Source organism: Ptychodera flava, chromosome 20 (genome assembly GCF_041260155.1).
Source record: "Ptychodera flava strain L36383 chromosome 20, AS_Pfla_20210202, whole genome shotgun sequence".
Lineage (NCBI taxonomy): Eukaryota > Metazoa > Hemichordata > Enteropneusta > Ptychoderidae > Ptychodera > Ptychodera flava.
The window spans coordinates 9,334,309-9,354,960 of NC_091947.1; the positions used below are offsets into that span (position 1 = coordinate 9,334,309).

Consider the following 20,652-nt stretch of genomic DNA (forward strand, 5'->3'; position numbering starts at 1 on the left):
TGAAGAGCACTTTGAAAGGGGCAGAGGTGACAAATTAACTATTTGTGAAGATCTTTGAGAAAGCACTTTGAGTGGTTTAACAGGGATGCATCTTGTACATTTTACAGTGCAGGCAGAAGAGAACTGACATGAAATATGGGGAAAGTCTGATTCAAAATGAACAGAGTGGATGTGAGAAAGCATATACAGGAATGAAAACTGAAGGACTAATTGAATTGTTTCTATTGGCTTGATCAGATGCAGTGCAATACGATAGAGGAAAGATGTAGAGGAAGTGCTGTATAAGTCTGTGTTTCATTTCCATCCACTGTCAAGTTGAATTACACAGTACAGAAAGGAAGTCAACAACACGCACTTGACAGGATTGAAGAGGGAAGTGTGAAAGTTTGAATGTGTCAGGTGCAAGTACACTGTTTAGATGAGGAGGAACATATGCAGATTGCTGGTTCAAATGTTAATACGGTGGATGGCATTCCTCAATGGAACAGTGTGAGAGGTATAGATCTGGTAATTGCCATTATGGCATTGAAATGACAGTACGGTATGATTTTGTGAAAAATCTGTCTCAACTTCCATGCAGGGAAATTTGTCAAATGAATGGGAATGATATAGAACAGGAAATAATAGGTGGATCGGCTACTGCCGGCATGTTTTGGTCCTGACAAAATGAGATTAATGGAATTGATAGGGCTTTTTACAAGGCTATTAGAAAGACTCAGTAAACACAAAGATTTTAGAGGAAAAGTGACAGGAGAAACCAATCAGACTGCTGGGACATCAAAGTGCTGTACAAACACAACATGCTTCTAGGAAACTTGGATAATCATTCTGATACGACAAGATTAAACTGGGAAACACTACAGCCAACTAGAATTTCAGAGATTTACCCCTGTCTGACAAATCTCTTGTTTGAAACAAAGTTTTCACTGGTGTAAGAAAATACTCGGTGACCTGAAATCAAAGTAGGGGTATTGTGTCCTGGGATTATTAGAATTTGTAAGTTTTGACATTTTGTGGGTAAATGCCGTCTAATCTTTGCAAAAATGCTGCAGGGTGATCATCACAGATAGGTTTTCTTAGGCAAGCATTGTAAACAAGAGGAAACTTGACATTGACCCCCCAGTGCCTGGTAGCTGCAATCTTACAACAAACACAGCTGGGTTGGAGACGTCTGACGTCCTCCACGGTGGCTGTAGTTGTCTGGCAGAATTGCAATGTTTAAGTAGCTCTGCTGTGAGTGTGTTGTAGGTTCCAAGGATTTACATGACATTGTACAGATACAAGGAATGTACAGGCACTGAAAACACTGTCTGAGAAATTTTTGAAATAATTCTTCAAGTAGCATTTAGATGGATGCTGAGTGTAATCTCTGGTGTGATAAAACTGAAAAGCTTGATTGTTAACAAGAGAAGACCTACAACACCATACTGTTACAAAGAGTTTTCAATTTCATATCAAAGTGAAATTTCATTACAATCATTTGATATATCATTTACACATGAAAGGATGGTGACCCCTGATATTTATTCTTGATTTCGATACAGAATGATTTAAAGTTTCCTTACGGAAAGTCTGAGAAAAAGTTTACATCTTTCAATTTGGAGGCACGTGCTACTGTAATGCATGGATTTTTAACAGCCATTCAACATATGGGAGCAATGCAGTTTAGAAAGCTAGCTTAAATGCCAGCATAGCCACCTTCAGAGAAACCACAAAATTGCCACGAGACCCGCCAGTTTTCAAATAATCAAAGCATCTGGAAACATTTGATTTGCAGCATTCAGCTACAAAAGTCTGAAAAACACGTTGCTCTATGTGTTGAACTGCCTCGTAAATATCTGGTAGTGCTTTCCTGTTATGCTCTGCCAAATTTACTGCCAAACCATTAGACACTGATTTCCATGTACAAGTATGTAAGGTGTTTGTCATTTGGCTGGGCGAACAAAACATTTTCTGTGACAGACAAACTGAATTATAGCTTTGGCAATTGATTACGCGGAAGATGGCACCAAAGCTTGATTTTTAGTGTCTCATTTAGCGATGTAAAACCTGACCTTATCACGACCATCAAGGAGGCAGCGTTTGACCTTATTGTTATTCCACTCTTTAAAAGACTGTGTACTGTCGAAATTCAGTGGTAAACTTCCGAAAGAAAGTAACAAATTCTCCTAAGAAATACCAAATAAAATTTCACAACTTTCTCTCGCCATCTCTAGCCAGTTAATACCATGGAGGTTGATGCATATACCGGTTTGACATCGCATGCGATTGTGCTCTTAGCATTTGTCTGTATCCTAGGTAACAAGATTTTGGGTGTAAAAATCAGTGATCTGAAATTGTCCTGAAATTGCAGTATTCTTTCATTCTGGTACAAAATGACGGGATGGAAAAATTTGCTCTGCATATGGCAAATTGGAAGTATGGTATTCCTCATTATGTTTTGTGTATTCACCTCTTTTCAAATCACTCAATAGCTTTTTTGGCTTCCTAAACCTGTCATCATTTTTTCATTTTCTAATTCACAGAAAAGTCGAAGTTAGTCAAGTAGTGTTAAGTAGATATTAGAGGGCATACATTTCTCATGAATATATGTGCCTAATAGTTATACATGTAGTGATGATTATTTTCCTTATGGTGATGATCTCAAGTTCAGTCTTTAACATTTGCCTGAAATAGCAAAGTAAGTATAAAGTGAAAATAGAAAGATTACTACCATACAATCAGAACAATCCATTCTTGATATTTCATATCACTGTAATGGACTTTCAAACACTGAAGCATACAAAATCACATTTCTAAACAGAGGCAATTCCATGTGGATTATATAACCCATTGAACAATATAGCTTCATCACTTCAAGTGCCAATACAGGTGTGACCTTCCATACAGAAATGTCACTCTGCAATCACAAAATTCCGACCTATTCGAGGTTACGATTCTCTGAACATCCTGTGGGTGTATTTACCCTTGTGATTGAGAATGAAGAAAACTAATTAAGAATATGTCAATTATGGTGCTTGCCGAGTCAACACTACTAACAGCTATGGTGGTGTGGAAATCAGTATCAATTACTCGGTAAACCCAACAACTGATGTAGGATGCTGGGCGGTTTTACAGTTTCACACCTCGTGATGGCCGAGTTAATCATGATTGACAGTGCTTATAGCACAGCGTATTGTGGAATGTTCCACAAATCTGTTTTCTTATCAAATAGAGACACCATTGGCAGGGGAAATTCAATGGTACTCACCTTATGAGTTGAGAAAATCTCAGGAAGTCTGAAGCAGTCTAGATTTATTTTATTCTTTCACCACCATAGTTTGGGCTTTGTATTCTGGCAAACTTGACTTTCTACAAAGAAAAATAAGGTGAAAAGATCAAGGTTTTGAAATCTTATTTTCTTCTTTGGAGTTTGATATGACTACTTACTCTGGCTAAGTGTGGTGGCTGGCCATACTTACTCCAGCCTCTTTCATGGTTTCTACAACCACTGTTCAAAACTCTGCCACAACCAAGATATAGATTGACGCAGTACCTTTCACTGACAGATGAATCAATGATCGTGCAGCTTGAAACATCTGTGGACTACCCGATTGCAGAAACACTATACCTGTGTTTTTGCCAATTAATCATGATGCTCAAATTTCAACTTTAAATATATACATCATCTCCAGCAAATTTCGGATTGCCTGAATGGCAGATTACTGTTACACAGTATGGCATCACACTGTCCCCTTCCCAATGACAGGAGTAACAGATGTCAAAGCTGACCCAGAAGGATCTATGTGGTATATGGTTCTGGGATGTCTTCAGGCAAGACATGCAACGAACAACAGGTGCTTGTATGCATATACCAGAGTGACCTGACCCTGGTGTATGCAAAACACCATCAATTCAGTATATTTCTCCCAAGAGGAATATGGAGTAAATGGGATTTCAAATTGTAAAGAAAACACCGTCACACAGGGAGATTGAAATCTGATAATGATATCTATAGTGGCTGGTTTCCTGTTCTGCTTAGATAGTTCAGATTTGGGACATGGTTGCTGTCTGGTTTCTGAGTGCCAAGATGGACACAAATGAAAATTAAATATCTGGGTTGGATTTTCTAATGGAAGTTTGGGCATGCATTCAAGCTATAACCGTGAATTATCGAAAAAAAAAAGTCTGAAGCCATTTTCTATTCTCGTAATGGGCCATAAGATCATTTCTATAGATGTCCATGATGGGTCTGCAGCGGATTCTGATCAGTCACGGACAACTGACTAAAAGCATCCTAATGGAAACCGATCAAAGGCAAGGATATTGATGAGATGGATCTCTACTTTCACTGGATTCTCCTCTTTTGTTTCCAAGGTTACTGGCGACAATGCGGCCAAAACGAGAAACCGAGATGATTTAATGTTTCTTGATTTGCATTGTTTGCACAATTATTGGACATTAAAAGTACACGTATGAGAGCGTAAGAAACTTGAAGAGACATATACATGCCATAAAGTACTGTATTGTGTATTTAATAATGGTAGTATTGGGGATTTTCATGTTCTCAGTACCAGGGATGAGGTCATTCTTTAGGAGTTGGGAAGGTTATGTGGTGTTTGAACAGGTTGTTAGTGTTTGCACTGGACATGTTTAAAAACTCGCAGGACATAAAGATTCTCTGTGTATATCTATGGCCTTGATAAAACTGTACCCATGTGTAAACTAAAACTTTGCATAAATCTAGTTTTGTGGCAGTCTCAACACAAAGAATGCTGACAGACGTATATTTTACATTACACAAAGCTCATCAGCATATACACATGTGAAAAGTTGATGGTCAATTTGTGGATAAAACTGACCGACACAAGTAAACTGTCCTTGTACTTGTATGGGAAACAAAATATCACCAAATGTCAACTTAGGATGTACAGTAATACTAATCATTATTGTGGGAATAATTTGAAAACGGAAAACTGTGGAAAGCGGAAAAGTGTCAAAAATACACGTTAAAATCCCTGTTCAGAAACCACTTAAGTGGTTGATGCCTCTTTTTCTTTAATTCTTGAGGGTTTGGGTTATTTTGAAATTCATTTTACTCACAAGGTGGTATCTTCAATACAGCAGATGGCATGTTTTATACAGCATGCAAGTGATTGGTCATGTTTCTTGAATACAGCAGTGAAACGACATTCTTGGCCAGGGCAGTCGTTCTCACTGAAGTAAAACGCTCAGCAGGTATCTGGATGGAGATGTGATCTTATTAAAGTTAATCGACCCAGAATGAATTTGGAATTTTCATGGCTATGTCTGATGTAATGAAATTGTATATGTGCAGTGGACATTGTTGCAGACTTCTTTCTTAAATGTTTGAGCCTCTCCTGTACAGATTTCTTGCATTGCCGCTCGCATGTTCCTTTGAATGCTGGGGTTTGTCAATCTTTCCTTTTATTGTTTGGTCCATTTCAAACCATTATGGTATGGAAATCTATTCTCTATCTTTCAAAAATTCCTGCATCAGCAACAGGCTGATTCTTATCAAGGATATGTCCCATTATTTAGCGGCGAGCTCTCTTGTCCCGTGGCTTCATCTATCAGAATAGGCTGCTTCATTTCAACAAACCACGGTTTACACTGTGCCATTGAATAACGGATCAGCTCTTTTCCACATGAAAGCCATCCGTGGGCAGTTCTCACAGCTTTGTGGTTATAGAAAGCATGGGAGGAAATAAACTCATCATATATAAAGAAAGGAAAGAAAAATGGGGAGGGTGGTCGTGGTGGAGTAAACAAGTTTCACTGAAATATAGGTTAAAGTTCTTTGTTTTCGATCTTTTTCAAACCAACGAATCTTGAGATGAGATATGGGATTTAGCCTACTCATTTTGACCGTACTAACAACTGATACTGAAGATTGTTTTAAATTTATAAGTATTTGTTCAATCTGTTCAATCGAAGCTCTGAAATTTGAGACTTTCATTACAAATGGAAAAAGTTGCCTCAAAAAGACGAAACACAGGATAGTGAAGACTTAATAAGTATACCAAAGTTGTTCTGTAATGAGTAAATGCTTGTAACAGACCACAATTACTGAGTGATACCATATTTCTGTAGATTCAAAACAAAATTTGACCATCAAATGAATGTGGTGATGGCATAAACACCACCAGTGAAGTTCATGATATTCAAAAACTGAATTTCCCTGTTTTACCAAACTGTACATAACCCTTTTCCTATGCATTTAACCTAATTTTTTATCCATACAAACAGATGCATTTGGAATTTGAATGCACTTTGTGTTCAACAAATTAGGTGTTTTAATTAATCAATCCATAAAAAGTTACCTTGTTTATTTTAAATGAATTACTACATTTGGATTGCTGTGTTGAAGATAATGTTTATCAATTAGTTTGTTTATCTTATCTTTTGGTTGAATTGTCCCTGGAGATCTGTAAAGGGACATTAAACAAGCTACATGTATTCATTTCCTTACCGAATCTGGATTTTGAGTTTTCACAAAGACACCTTCACGGTGCTAAACACGAGCAACGGTGTTTGTCTCGGCGGAAAATATTTCAACTGGGTGTGCAGGAAATGAGGCTGGCATGAGTAACTTTCCCCTTTTCACGCTGACAATTGGGATATTTTGGGTTGAATCCGAGATGCTGCAGTTAGCGAAGAATTTGTCACGGTTGTGTTTCTGTTTACGGGCCAACCACAACACTTGAGAAGGGAAAGTTTATTTGAGAGGAGCAAGCTTCCCTGAGTGCAATGCCCTGGAATACCAGGGAGTGGGGACAGGTCCTGAATTGATAGCACTCCTCTATCAAATCCCTGAAGTAATTACAGTTAATTAGAGATAGGATTAATGGACATGATAATGCTAATGGGATGATAATTTGCCAGGGTAATCACATCTAAACAGTCACTTGGAGACACTTGGCTTCAGGAGACACAATTGTCCCAGTGATGGCTGAAATTCTAAAACCAACATTATTACTACGCTAGATTAACTTAAAACTACAAACATGTCCCCTTCTACTGAGCAGTAAAGATCTGATAGCTCTGAAAGTGACTTTGTGGGCCACTTTTGTTTGGATGAAACGGTCGGTGTCCTGGGCCATAATTATTTTGACATTACAACACTCCACTGTGTGCTGAGTGGGCTGGCTGCATTTAAGGGCACCAACAGTCTCACATGTCGCATGAGCGTGTGACATCAAAGTGTCCGACATGACAGAATTCCGAGTCTAAAAGGTGGCATTTTGCTCGGGTGAAATTATCCCGGAAAAGCATTTGCGAAGTTTCTTGGTGTAAAGTGTGACTTCTATAAATCAGAATATACAAAGAGAGATTAGTTTACTTGCTGACACAAAAATAGATGAAATAGCGCTGTAGTGGGTCCAAAATAGACCCTATTTATGATGCATGAAATAACTTGTGACAGGACGGCCGTAAATTTTTGTACTTTCATCCACTGTCGACAGTTATCATGAAGCCCGTACCACAGATCAGTGGAATGACTTGTTGTTTTAACTTTCACTCAACATTGACTCAGAAATTCATGAACTATTGAGAACTGTCAAAAATAAGTTTTCCCATGAGGATTGTTCTCCCAATGTGATGATGGATGGTCGATACGCCTTTTGCTATTTTAAATGTTCACTATTCTGATCTATTGAATGACATGTTGAAAAATAGAGACACGAATGTGACTAGCAATCATCACATTATTCCAGACTTTGAAAACAGCTTTGGGCACAATCTTGCAAATTTTATCATAAATGAAAAACAGCAGTGTTATGTACTGAAAGAAGTGTAGTCCTACTTGAAATGAATTATGATACGACAAAGAACAGCAGTTGATGAAGAAACTGTACTATGAAACAATGAGAAGTAATAGTTCAAATTTCATGGTGTAATTATGAGAAATTCAACACCATTTCATCTTGCATCTTGTTAAATTCATCCATACTGAAAATTCTGACAGCAATGAAATCGGTGTTAGATCCTCACCTCTCACATTTCAATTTTAATCATTTGTAATTGGGGTTAGTCTTTGGAGCGGCCGTAGTAACACGGTTGGGTCAGTTCTATACCTGGTCCCCGGGTGGATGCGAGGTTTTCATTTTCAAAACATGGCTGTCATGCTGCGCATATGGCGTCTTTAATTTCTCGAAAAAGTGGATGTCAACACTCTTCAATATGTCCTATTAAAAACACACAGTGCAAGACTTTGCCTGAAACATTGCTTGTGGCACAGATCTGTCAGAAGTTTATACTTACAGTATGTATCTCTTTCCCCACATAACTTTTGCTAACTTTTGCTGGAGGGCTTTTATTTCATGACTTTGTGATAGATTAATCATTATTAGAGGAATTTTGATCTGTTGGTAACCTTTGAGAGAAGAAATTATGAAACGAATTTCCTGGGTGAAGTTAATTTTTGTTCTGAAACGGATGAAAAGAATAATGAGCCAATCAAAGTAAACTTTTGTGTAAATTTTTAGAGTGCTGACTTGAAAACTCCATACTGATACAGCTTTTTATGAACGGTATTGAAATTTTTGAGTACAGTTGATTTTTACACCCCCCAAAAAACACCTAGAATAATACTGGTCAAGTTGAAATACACTCACTCAAAATGTGCCTCTCGTTGTAGATTTTCATGAAAACTAAACCCAGATTTGTCTGTTTTTAAACTGTGAACTGGGTGAATCCCTTTGATCAGGCACACTGAATAGCTTAGCGTTGAAATAACTAACCACTGCAGTGCAGTCTTTAACTCCTTAAATTTCATCTCCAGGAGTGAATTGTTTGTACTTCTCAAAGAGAAGTGATTCTAACTGTACAGCATATGACATAAAACAGTACACTTTGCAAAACCTTGCATTTGTCTTGCAGTTTTAGAAAAGACCAATCCTTCTCGACTATGTGTTAGTGACCCACGATTTTGCCCCAAATGAGGCTAATAATAAGTATGAAAAATTTGTCAATGGTTGCAACACATCAGAATATATCTTTCGCATCTCTATTTTTTGAGCGTGAAGCCAGGCAGAACTCACATTGGAAGTGTGCATAGGGGCGTCTTATTTACATTGTAATTATACTACTGGGTTCTGTCTGGGACAGTGGATATGGCACAGAGAGTGAGATTGCTTGGCATGTATGAAAAACTTCAAAGTTAGCGATAGCGGGTTTCAAACACGACCTGTGTAGCTTTGCCATGGACCTAAACAAGTATCATTTGTTAAGACTAAAACATACACGTAAATGGCCATTCTCCGATATTGAAAAGAAACAAAAATGCCATTTGTAAGAGATAGGATTTCATGTACACCCATTATGGTATGTAACTCTAGGTAGTGTTTCGCAAAAATACTATATTGTAGGGTGTAATCAGGAGAGTGCAAACAAGAGTGGTGTCTGGGGCAATACCATGTAACAATCGCGTATCAGCAATGTTTCTCTCTACGGCCCTTCTGAGATGCAAATGAGATTTTGGGCCTGCATGCCCGAAATCAGAATACTGTATCTCTTGTCGTGGAATGAAAATGTACAATAAATATTTTGCTCACCATGTTGTTTTGTACTCATTGAAAACAAAGAGGAAATGCAGTTGTATTTTGTGTTTTCTGTTCTTTTCGGATTAATTTACTTCCATGCTCAGATCATTCTTCTTGAAAGTGAAAGTGGCACTTTGGTGCAAATTTTGCCCACGTTTCAGCAGTTCCATATCATAAATATGGCAATGATACTCTCTGTTGATTTTACATTACTTTTAAGTAGATGCACGTTCAAAAATCAAAGTCTTTTATCCAGAAACGTTTGGCAACTTGCATCAGTATGCTCAGATTTTTACTGAATTATACGAGTTACGGGAGAAAAAAGTGGGTCAAAAGTTTCTTTATGTTGTTTACAGATCATGTATATAGGAACTAGATTAACAAAGAACTCACACATATATATCTCAATTCAAATCTTACCTTCCTTGAGTAGGCAAAGTCTCATGACAGATTTGGCACATGTCAAATCAAATCAATAGTATCGATTAAACATAATTTGCATCAATATGTCACAAGTTTGTGGCTCATTTGTCAAGAAAAACTACATTGAGATTTACTGACTGACATTTTGGACATGCAGAGTGTTTGGGATGTCAGGCGTGCATCACCATAACACACTTCAAGACTGAAGTACTGCTTGTATGACGTAACCAAGACAACGGAGACACCTGTCTACTGTGTTGTACAGTTACATATTTTTAAAGTGGTTTCTACACGGATTTGTTTACTTTAAGATGGTCTCTAAGAGTCTTCAACAAATTTACTGACATCCTTCCACAATCGAGCAATTGTTGTATGTCCACAGCACTTCAAAAAAGACATGGCCTTTTTTTAATCCACTCTGCATGTCCACTACAAATACAGTTCTTTATCTCGTGATAACCTGGCGCTGATCAAACATGACCCCCAATATCATCAATGTTCCCTACTCCGAATAAAAGATTTGTTTCTATGATTAAGGTGATCGACTTCATAACGTCACTGGAGTTGGTGGAAAAAAAAGAATGCTTTGTGTAGAGCTGTACAGATGTAAAGCCACTCTTCACGTAATTCAAATTAATAGCTCATAAATTCAGAATAAATTATAGCCCGATCGATCCAGCCAAAGAAAACAGTAAGAAATATTGGTTACATTGTTAATCTGTCTTTTCGCCTCTCCAAAAAGTGGCACGTATGCTCTTCAGAGGGTTATCAAAAAAAGGCCTAGCACAAAGGCCGTATTCAGTGGTTCAGAGTTACTGGGCAGGTGTTGATGGCTTGTAACTAAAACTCTGAGGAGCCAATAATACTTTAATCTCTGACCCCTAATTCTCAAACGAGGGACCCTAAATTTTGGAGACGATGAAGTTTAACCTGGCATAAAAACCTACACAGTGTGACGTCTGAATTCTTTCTATCTTTGTCAGCAGTCTGCCTTTGTGTTGAAGCTAGGCTCAAGGTGTAATCCCGAGAGACACCGTTCCTTTTTTTCATACCTTCAGTTCATTTGAAAAGCTCACGCTTTGATGTTTTCGACGAATTAAAAAGCTCTCAAGAGGACGGGAGGAGTTGTATTTGGTAAAATACACCACGGAAGCTATAGAACTGAGGGACAATGCTTGCTTGTACAAATGTCAAAGCAAAGGAAAAGTTTGGTCTGCAAAAGAGTGGGACTGCCGGTTGTAACTTAATTGTAGTAGGGAAAAGGAAAGGATGCATGGGGGATGCTGGCCACACAATGGAAAGTACCGTAAGAACAGCTACGACTAGAAAGGGGGAGTACAGACTATGGTCAGCTGATTGTGTTGTTTCATCATGTCAATTTGGATCAGTTATCAAAAGAGTGAAGGCTGAAATTGCACTATATAACTCAGGCCATGTTGTATTACATTCATCCTATGCATTTGCTGCCATATGCTAAAAGGGCATGGTTGAAGTAGCTAACTGTTCTTGCTAAAAGCTGTTTGCATGCAATATCTCCGCAGTGGGTGAAATTGGTTTCAGCAGTCAATGGGCAAAAATGAGTGAAAGGATGAAAATGAGTACAGAGATAAATGTAGAGATGCAAAAACTTAGAGGAAGCATTAGCAATGAATACAGCGCATAATGTAGATGTAAATGCCCTTATCAGCAGATGACACTGATGACATAGGCTGGGAGACTGAAGGAATCACTTCGCACGTAGAGATCCCCTTGCTTGAACTCTGTTATCATCAAAGAGTCAGACACTGTTTGACACTGATATTTCTTGAAAGGGGAGGGGTGGGGCACTGGGGAATTAATTCATGTTCGGAATGGGGAAGATTTCTTGATTACTTAGGGAAGGGCTCTGGATTACTTTTCTAGCAAAGGGGAGTGGGGGCCTTGTAGTCAGTGGGAGGGTTCGTACTCTGATCCTGACAGAAATCAAGCTTCAAATAACCATTCCTCAAAAAAGGTGTGAAAATCACTACATTGTAAACAGTTTTGGGTAATACCAGTACAAAGGTTTTGTGAATCCTCTTTCCTGCTTGCGTCTTGCCTCTATGGATTTGTTTTTTTCATTGGATTCCATGAACTCGTTTTACACTGTAAAGTGTTAACAAGGTGCAGTTAAGGTAAAATCTAAAACGCGTGTAGAACTTAAATTAACTATATTGTTCCAGGGTCATCGTCAATGACCACGCCATCGGGGACAGTCAATTTGTGCACTGTGTTGTTGCCATGCCAATAATTCCACTGATTCTTAAAAGATGGTGTTTAACATTCCAAGGAGCGTTTTATCAAAGCACCCGAGGGTCATCATGTTCATTTCCCTGCTGAGAGATGACATTTGGAATGATTTATGGCGTGAGTTTGCTGATCGGTATTCTGTACACAGGTCACTGAATCACACTATACATGTAATTACCTGACGATAAGAGAAGCGATGTCTGCTGAAACAAAGTCACCTGGATAAATCTGTAAGCACCATGAATGGTTGAAAATTCCACAAAAGCCCTGTTAAGACAAAAGACGTAATTGAATTTTGGAATTTTTGAACTGCACATGTTTGCTGATTAATACAATATGCAACCCCCCCCCCCCAAAAAAAAAAACCAAAAGACAAAACCAAATAACCAGTTTGCAATTAAAAGAAAAATGAGGATAACGTGATGCATGGAAAAATCAGAAGCCTAATTTCCTTTCATTATAATGGTGTATACACATTGATCCTGTTCTGGCATTGGATGCATAACGTGTGTAGATTGTATACAAATCTGTTGAAGTACTGTACCATCCAAGAATTCATTTTGACATTTGTCAGTTTATCACAAATATTCAGTTGTTGTTTAGCCGTGGCAGTTTTAAAATTAAAGTAGATATGATATGAATTTTGTATGAATCTATGTTGAAGAATTATAATATGAGATCATAGTTCCTTACCGTAACCTTAAAGATTCACCTCAGCTTCATTTTCACCATTAGACTATCTCAACTTGATAGCATAAGAGTGTTCTCTGATTGGTGTATCTGTATAAAATAAAAAATAATCATATTAAACATTTTAATGATAATATTACAGGTAAAAAACTCAACACAAACATTACAGTTACAATCCACAACGCATACACGCCAACAAAATTGCATGAATTGTTTTCATACAAAATATCCAAAAGGTTATCCAAAAAAAAAAGCGAAATCTCAAAAAATTATAATTTCAAGTTTTCTTCCTCTGGATGTCCTGACATGATATATGTTTATTGACAAGAAATTCCATCCATTGATGTTGCATTTGCTATATGTACTCCTACTACTTGTGAAATTCTTTGTGAGATCATGGTTTGACCTGTGTTTTCAAAGATAAAAGTTTGGGTCATTCTGAGAGTCTGGCTGTCATCACTGCTCTAGGCAAGCCTCTCAAAGCAGGGACTCAAGTGGGCCCCTGGCTTAATTTCTGGAAACATTTTGAGTAGGCAAAACACAACTTTATCTGTGCCAAAAAAATGTTTCAAAGGCACTTGTACAGCCGAAAGTGCTTTATGTTTGAGGTGCATCGAACCTTGTATGGAAGTCCACTCATGCTTGCAGACTATCACTGGCGGGAGATATCGCAATAAAACGTTAAAACCAATGGTAATTAATCATGCTTTGGCATTACAACCACATGACTTACAAGTGAAAAAAGTCATCTACTCTCGGTACTTGCAAAGACAGCCGAAACAAGACAGGAATGGGAAATAAGGAAATAAATCTTGTATTTATTTGTGCTTTGCACGAAGCATGACAGAATGGCCAGTGAAGTAATAGACATAGCAAAAACAAATAATATGTTTAGTAATGGGCGAACAGGGCCCCCACTGGTCTATTTATTTTCATTTACTTTGAAAAATGTGGTTTCTTTTGAAAAATAAGCCTAATTTGAAAAGCCTCAAAGCAAATTTCTTAATAATTGGGTTAATTCTGCACCTTTTACATACAAAAAAGTCTGAAATATTATACCGTCTTTGTTTTTCTCCCGCTCAACATAAATTCACATTGTTGAGACCATAACGTTCCCACTGTAGTGTTTAAGCATATTAGAGGTGGAGCAGAATACATTGCTCTGAATTTCCACGCTTCTTGGGTAAATTTGCAGGTCATTGACAAAATTACAAGTTTTTGAATGAAACAAGAAAAACTGCTTAAATTAATTGCACTGTTGATATTCTCTGTTTGTTGAATGTTTACATTATGGAGCCTCCATCTATATGATAAATTTTGGGTATAATTCCAAAATAAGGCCTTAATCTGTGTAAACACTTTTCAGTACTGAAGCATACTTCTGTGCCGAACTTAAAAACTTTACCAAACATTGCCGTATCATTTTGGCATTAATTCACAAATCTTGTGAAATTTTACCTGGTAACTGTAGCCAAGCAACTGATCCTGGCTTATAGGGGACTTAAAAGTGACTTATCACCAGGATGCCTAGTTCTGCGGTTTCTTTTAAGAATGCAAATACAACTAATACTATGCTATTTATACGAGTAATTGTGGAGTGACTGTGGTTGGAAAAATCTGTTTGAAATACAGATCAAAGATATCACCGTTTTGTAGTTGTAAGATGTATTCTTACACATTTATCATGTCATACTTATGAAGAAATGATAAAATATTTATTACATATATTACAAATTGATGATTTTGGCGAGAAAGAGAATAATACAAGTGCTTTTTACAGTGTACATTGACAGCAGTACTTTCTAAAGCTCTTGTTACTGTATTCTAATTGGCTGAGATGTTTTTAAAATGGACCAATAGATAAGTCCATTGTAGAAACTGCATAGTCATATGCTGATTAGCCCCAAAACGCAGACCATGTTTATGATGAGAAACTTCTAGTGAAGTATTTCAACATTTGATCCTGTAAAGTGATGCGTATTTGCAGGAGTAAATGGAATTCTTCGCCATGATGATGATTGAATAAGCATCGCCCAAAGTAATGATGGAAAAATCCATATTTTACTATTGATTTTCACACCATACGTGCAACTTTCAATAGCACAGGAATTAGTGTTATCATGTACATTACACAGTCACTATGCGTTCGTGTTTTATTACTGTCCAAAAACCATGGTTACCACACATGCCAGTTTTCAAAGCTGAGGTATTTATTTATTTTCATTCCTCAGGGAATAGCTGAACTTGAGTAATATTGTTTATTTAGAGGTAAATCAGAGGCTTGATTGGGTCAACAAAGGCATGTGCGGCAGATATTTGAAGGACAATTAAGTCTGTATTGTTTGTTGGAGTAGAATTACATTTTCATGTTATGAGGCGCAAGTCGATAATATAGCACGCATGCCATTAGATTCGGCATGAAATCTGGGTAAACTTAAACTAAATAGGCTAAGTGTTCGTTTTTCTTTACAGTTCACACTTCACGCCTAATAAAGCAGAACCCCAAAAAAGATCAGATTTTCAGTATTATGTCTTCACGTTCTCCGTTTTTCTTACAGTTTGTCAACAAACTAATGGCTTACTTAAGTTGCACAAATTGCAGTGGTGAACATATGAACAGTGGTTCAACTCTAGATTTGAGCCACCTAAATTTCATTGTGTACACTACGGATTGTGCAGAAGTTGATAACCTCGACAGTTAGTCATCAGGCAAAGCCATGTTGCATATTATACTGATAACTGAGGCTATCAAGACAAAAGGTTGCCACATTTGTTTTGCTATTGAAACTCCATGGAGAATACAAAACCTGCTTTTAGCGGACAAGTAAATCAAGAAGCTGAGTGTTTCTTTACAAAACAAAACAGTTTGTTCCGTGTAAAAGGAGGAGCTCATAAGGGTGACAACACAAAAAAGCACATATATACACACATATATATGATAGATATATGTATGAATGTATGTATTTATGTATGAGTATCATATGTATGTATGTGTAATATTTGCCTTAACATGAACATTATAAATACTGATAATATCAAATGAGTGTTTTCTACATGCACATGTTATAAACATTATAGTTCCTATGTACTTGTTGTAGATTGTTGCTATTATCTGATCCTATGATTGTATTCTTACCTTTTCAGAGATATGAGCTACAATGATCTGATGGTAATCCATAGGAAACAGTTCAGAGGAGCAAGTCGAATGAAGAATTTGTAAGTCTTAAACAAAACAAAATATTGTATTAGACTTCAAGTGTGATAAAGAGTGAAATGCGGGCAATAACTGTAAAGTAAAGTGAAGATAGCAGATTTTAACATACATGTCATGATGCATTTGCCTAGGGTGTAAATTGAGATGTATGAACCAAATCCTCCAAACTTGAAAAAAAAAAAATTTTGGCAAGACTTATTTCAAATTCATCCCTCTCTAAACATCATGGACATTATAACACAAGAAATGGCGATGGATCTACAGTAAACGCAAACTAGGTAAAACATTAAAAAGTGTTCCCTTGATTTTTAATGCACGGCATTCTTGACAATGTAAAAAAAGCTATCCCATTTGCCTAAAACTTGCCCTTAACAAAAAAAGACCTGGGCAAACTGTGACAAACTAAAAATGTTATCTTTGAGCCCTGTGATATGTGCATATGTTGAAGTTGACATAGATAGTTACAGGTGAGAAGGTGCGTGATATAAAAGCAAAATAAAGGAAAATGCTTTTGCTGGCCAAATGTGCAAAGGTGTTGAACAGTGTGGCAACATCTTTTGTTTTGGAAAATGAAGTCATCGGAGATATGTTAAAAACGATAAATAAAACACATGATCTCATAACAGCTATTGTATTTAAAGTAAACTTAATGGAACATGAAGATAATTACTTTAATTAATGTAGTGTACAACTTGTACAATCTTGCTTATTAAATGGACACTGGCTGCAGACATAAAAAAGGCATTAAAATGTTGGTCAATGAACCTGTATCCAATTTTGTACCTCTAACAAACTCACAGCATGAAAATTGAAGAAGGTTCCAAAAATGGTGCAGGTTTGAATGTTTAATAACAAGAAAAATATTGTTTTAAATCATGAGAACTAAAATGGTCATAAGTTTGACATTTTTGATGTTCTATTTTTTTCATTCCACAGGCAACTGGATCATAATCAAATTTCATGTGTTCACAAAGGGGCTCTCAGACCACTTAAAAACCTTGAAATTCTGTAAGTATTCAATTAAGAGATGAAAATCCATGATGTACAGTGTACTGTGCATGAAGCAGGCTTTTGGGAATGACTGAACATGTGAATGTCAAATCATGTCACTAGTCACTCGGGTAGAGGGAAAGATATGAGGTGATGGAAGCCAGAACTCCTTTTTGGGCCTAGAATTATTTTTGATTCAACTCGTGCGCTTCAAATGATCACCTACATCAGTAGAATTTACACTGTAACTTTTACTTCGTAGTTATGGCATGCGCAAGTTTGTTTACTCAACTGTCAAGAATCGGAAGTTCGAGAATGAATGCAGTGGCAAGTTGTTGTCAATGAACAGTTATGGCCGGATCTGGCAGTGAATGAAAACTATAATTATAGGTATCATGGTGAAATGTGTTTCGGTACCTGCTTGCACTCCGGGCTTTACCGAGGAACTGTGCGTACGGTAAACAAGACTGGAATGGAAGTCTTCCCGGGTATCCGTGCACAGCAGACATCTTTGCTGTAACTTGAAAGTTCATCGACCTCATTATGCATGCAAATTTAACTAAGAAGCTGGCCTGCTTTGATTGTTATAAAGTGACATTGCTTCGAGCAATCATTGTAATCTCAGTCATATCCGAAAAAAAAAGACCATTGCAGTTCTATGTAGAATAAAATTATCATCTGCAGCTTATTCAGTTCTCTACTCCCATGGTGCTTTGATTTTAGGTTGTATGTACAAAATGGCTTCCTCCCGTCAGCTGCTGCAGGCTGTCAAGAAGAGCGAAATTCAAATCATGGTTTCTGCAAAAATAACATGTCAACTTTTCCAAAGCTGGTTGTCGTCAGTGTCAGAACTGGCTCGAAAAGTTCCGCTCGTGGTACTTATGATTAATAAGCCGATTATTTCCTCAGTACGATCATGACTGGCCCCAACTGGGTGTAAATCTGATTAGTCGCCAGTAGCTGTCAGATAGAAACGTGGAGATGAGAATCCCCACAGTGCAAATATGTTATCATTGTGTTTTCGGTTTCATTAGTATAGTTTCACTCATAATTTTAATGCTAGCAAATAGTATCCTTGGTATTTGTTTGACGTCTTCATTATTTTGCGAATTATCCTTCTTCGCTGCTACTTGTGTGCAGCACATACTGTGTAAGTCATGCAGTGTTTTCATTTTTTGCAGGACAATAAACAACAACAACATCACAACATTGGAGCTGAATGCATTGTCGCATATGTCAAATATGAGGACACTGTGAGTTTGAATTTTGTCATGTCACCCTACTGAATTCCTATGAGTAAGAAATAAGTAAAAATAATCCAGAGAACAATAGTAAACGTAAGGTAAAAATTATTCTGTGTGCATTTGGAAGTAAAGCTATTGTAAACAGATAGGATTGCTGTCAAAAGTATCATGAGAATTGACGTGACTAACTGACTTGTAAAGGAAAGTGCTTTAGTGTTTAACAATAAACCAGATCGTGTTAAGATTTTCACAAGCATGTTCCAATATGGACTCTGATGTTGTCTCACTAGTAACAGATACTAAGTTTGTGGAAACACTAACACACAGAAAACGTTTATTTCTATCTCTTTTCAAAAGTTTTCCAATTCTTATGAAGTATTTTACCCAAAAGAGATTTTGTGTGTGTCTCGTAGTGACTTGGAATGCTGAATGTAGGTTCTTCAACAAAAAACCTCAAAAAATTCTTTTTTCAATAATTCTAGGAGAATGGCATACAACGATTTATCTTGTGACTGTCACCTTCTGTGGCTTGGACGATATCTTCGTATGCACCCTACATTGGCATTGTTCACACGATGTGCAGCCCCAAGGAATCTAAGAGGTGTGAAGATCGCTGAACTACAAGATGTGGATTTCCAATGCAATGGTGAGAAAAAAATTGTTGACATTTTTTATCATGGAAAGCACTTCAAATATACACTAAAATGATACTCAGGGTTGTGCAAATCTAGCCTACTTTGAGGGTCACAACTATTAACATACTGAACAGTGGACTCACTACCCTTTGGGTCAAATACTTGTATACAATTACAAGTGAATACAAGTGTAACTTTTGGGTAAAAATTGGAGAAATTCAACAGATGGTGGCTGGACCATGGTGATGTACTTGATTTCTGGTCATTGGGATTAGGAAAAGATAATGTCAGATTTGCTCACCCCTGTGGTGTTACACGAAATCCTGTTAATATAACTCAGGTGTAAAGGTGTTATTCCCAATCTAATTTTAATATTGTCTTTCCAGCGAGTGCAAGCTCTAGCCATTTAAACATGGCCCCTTTCATGATTATATTGCATGTAGCAACATGAAATGATTCAGGTAGCAAGTCATCAAGTTTTCAGGGAAGGCGGCTGAGCACGCAGTTCTTTCAGGGCTATACGTGGGGACATGTGGGTGTAGGTTTTTATGAGAACAAAATGACCAGTCATGGAACAGATCCTTTAAATCCTGCTGACTGTAAAGGGAAACTTAAACAATTGCACCGGCCGTGTACAAAGACGGGACAGACTTGGGAAACAGAGAATCATTATTGTGCCATGCTTCAGGTATATGTACGGGTAATGTTCGCTGTATTTATCTGAAGTGCATGTTGAAAAATGATGCTATCGGTGTGATTTGTTCATTAAAAAGTAACAATGTGGTGAAAACTAATCTTTCATGGAGTTTTACGTCTGGCCTGTGGTATCAGACGTTACAGACGTGCATTTGATTACCTTCCTCGTGTGAAAATATGTGTATGTAAGTGGCAACTTGTACTTCAAGAGTCACCGTAGCTCAAGTGTGCCGCAAATGTTGCTGGTACACTGGACCTTCAATACAAAACCTGTATTTAAAATCTCATGTAGCAGGTCATGTTTCCAATCAAAAGAAGTACCGAACATATAACTTGTAATATGAGTCTCAGCTAAAAAAAGCTGCCGACTGAAAATGAGGAGACATATAATTTAAATGGGATGTCGCGACCACAAATGTTTTTTGTCCACTCGAAGAAAATAAAACTATATATCACAAAATTTAGCCACTAGTAAAAAGTAATTGGATGTGGCAACTGACTTATTGAAAGTTTACGGTTTTGGATCAACATTCAACAGATGAAATTATAAATGATCTTAGTCACCAGTAATTGTTACGAGTAAGGACAAGTACATCCAATTATCCATGCTAGCTTCCTGACATGTGAACACATGTTGCTCTGTGTTCATGGAAAGTATCTTCTAGATTCTAGGAAAAGGTGGATTTTTAAGAGTTTTGATAGGGAATGGTTTGTGTATGTATAGTCAAAAACCTCTCTTGCCTAGGCTAGTGTGAAATCTGTGTTCAAAGAAATAGACTTTAAAAGTCCTGATGACTGAAAGTTCCTGACCAGATCACAGCAAAATATATCAGTGAGTTCTAAAAATATACAAACTCGATGATAAACTCTTTAATTCTCAAAGTTTGATGAGACTGTTTTTTTCCCATATCTATATTTGTTCCCTTTTACAACTATTTTTAGGTGAA

General features: G+C 37.2%; 1 protein-coding gene and 1 long non-coding RNA gene across 4 annotated transcripts in view; one reads left to right on the top strand and one right to left on the bottom strand.

The window, feature by feature from the left end:
• LOC139119962 (uncharacterized) overlaps window positions 1-17,666 on the bottom strand; it is a 36,978-nt gene extending 19,312 nt beyond the window's left edge. For 2 of the 3 annotated variants that reach the window (XR_011549018.1, XR_011549019.1), the window contains exons 1-5: window positions 17,548-17,666; window positions 16,063-16,148; window positions 12,930-13,016; window positions 12,415-12,503; window positions 3,251-3,351 (exon numbers count right to left, since the gene is read on the bottom strand). This is a non-coding gene — a long non-coding RNA (uncharacterized lncRNA). The remainder of the gene's footprint in view (window positions 1-3,250; window positions 3,352-12,414; window positions 12,504-12,929; window positions 13,017-16,062; window positions 16,149-17,547) is intronic. The other variant, XR_011549020.1, reaches the window with a different exon arrangement.
• LOC139119961 (slit homolog 2 protein-like) overlaps window positions 1-20,652 on the top strand; it is an 87,745-nt gene that overhangs the window by 29,668 nt on the left and 37,425 nt on the right. The window contains exons 5-8 of the mRNA XM_070683931.1: window positions 16,071-16,142; window positions 17,077-17,148; window positions 18,312-18,383; window positions 18,857-19,020. Of these exons, the coding sequence (XP_070540032.1) occupies window positions 16,071-16,142; window positions 17,077-17,148; window positions 18,312-18,383; window positions 18,857-19,020 (380 nt within the window). The remainder of the gene's footprint in view (window positions 1-16,070; window positions 16,143-17,076; window positions 17,149-18,311; window positions 18,384-18,856; window positions 19,021-20,652) is intronic.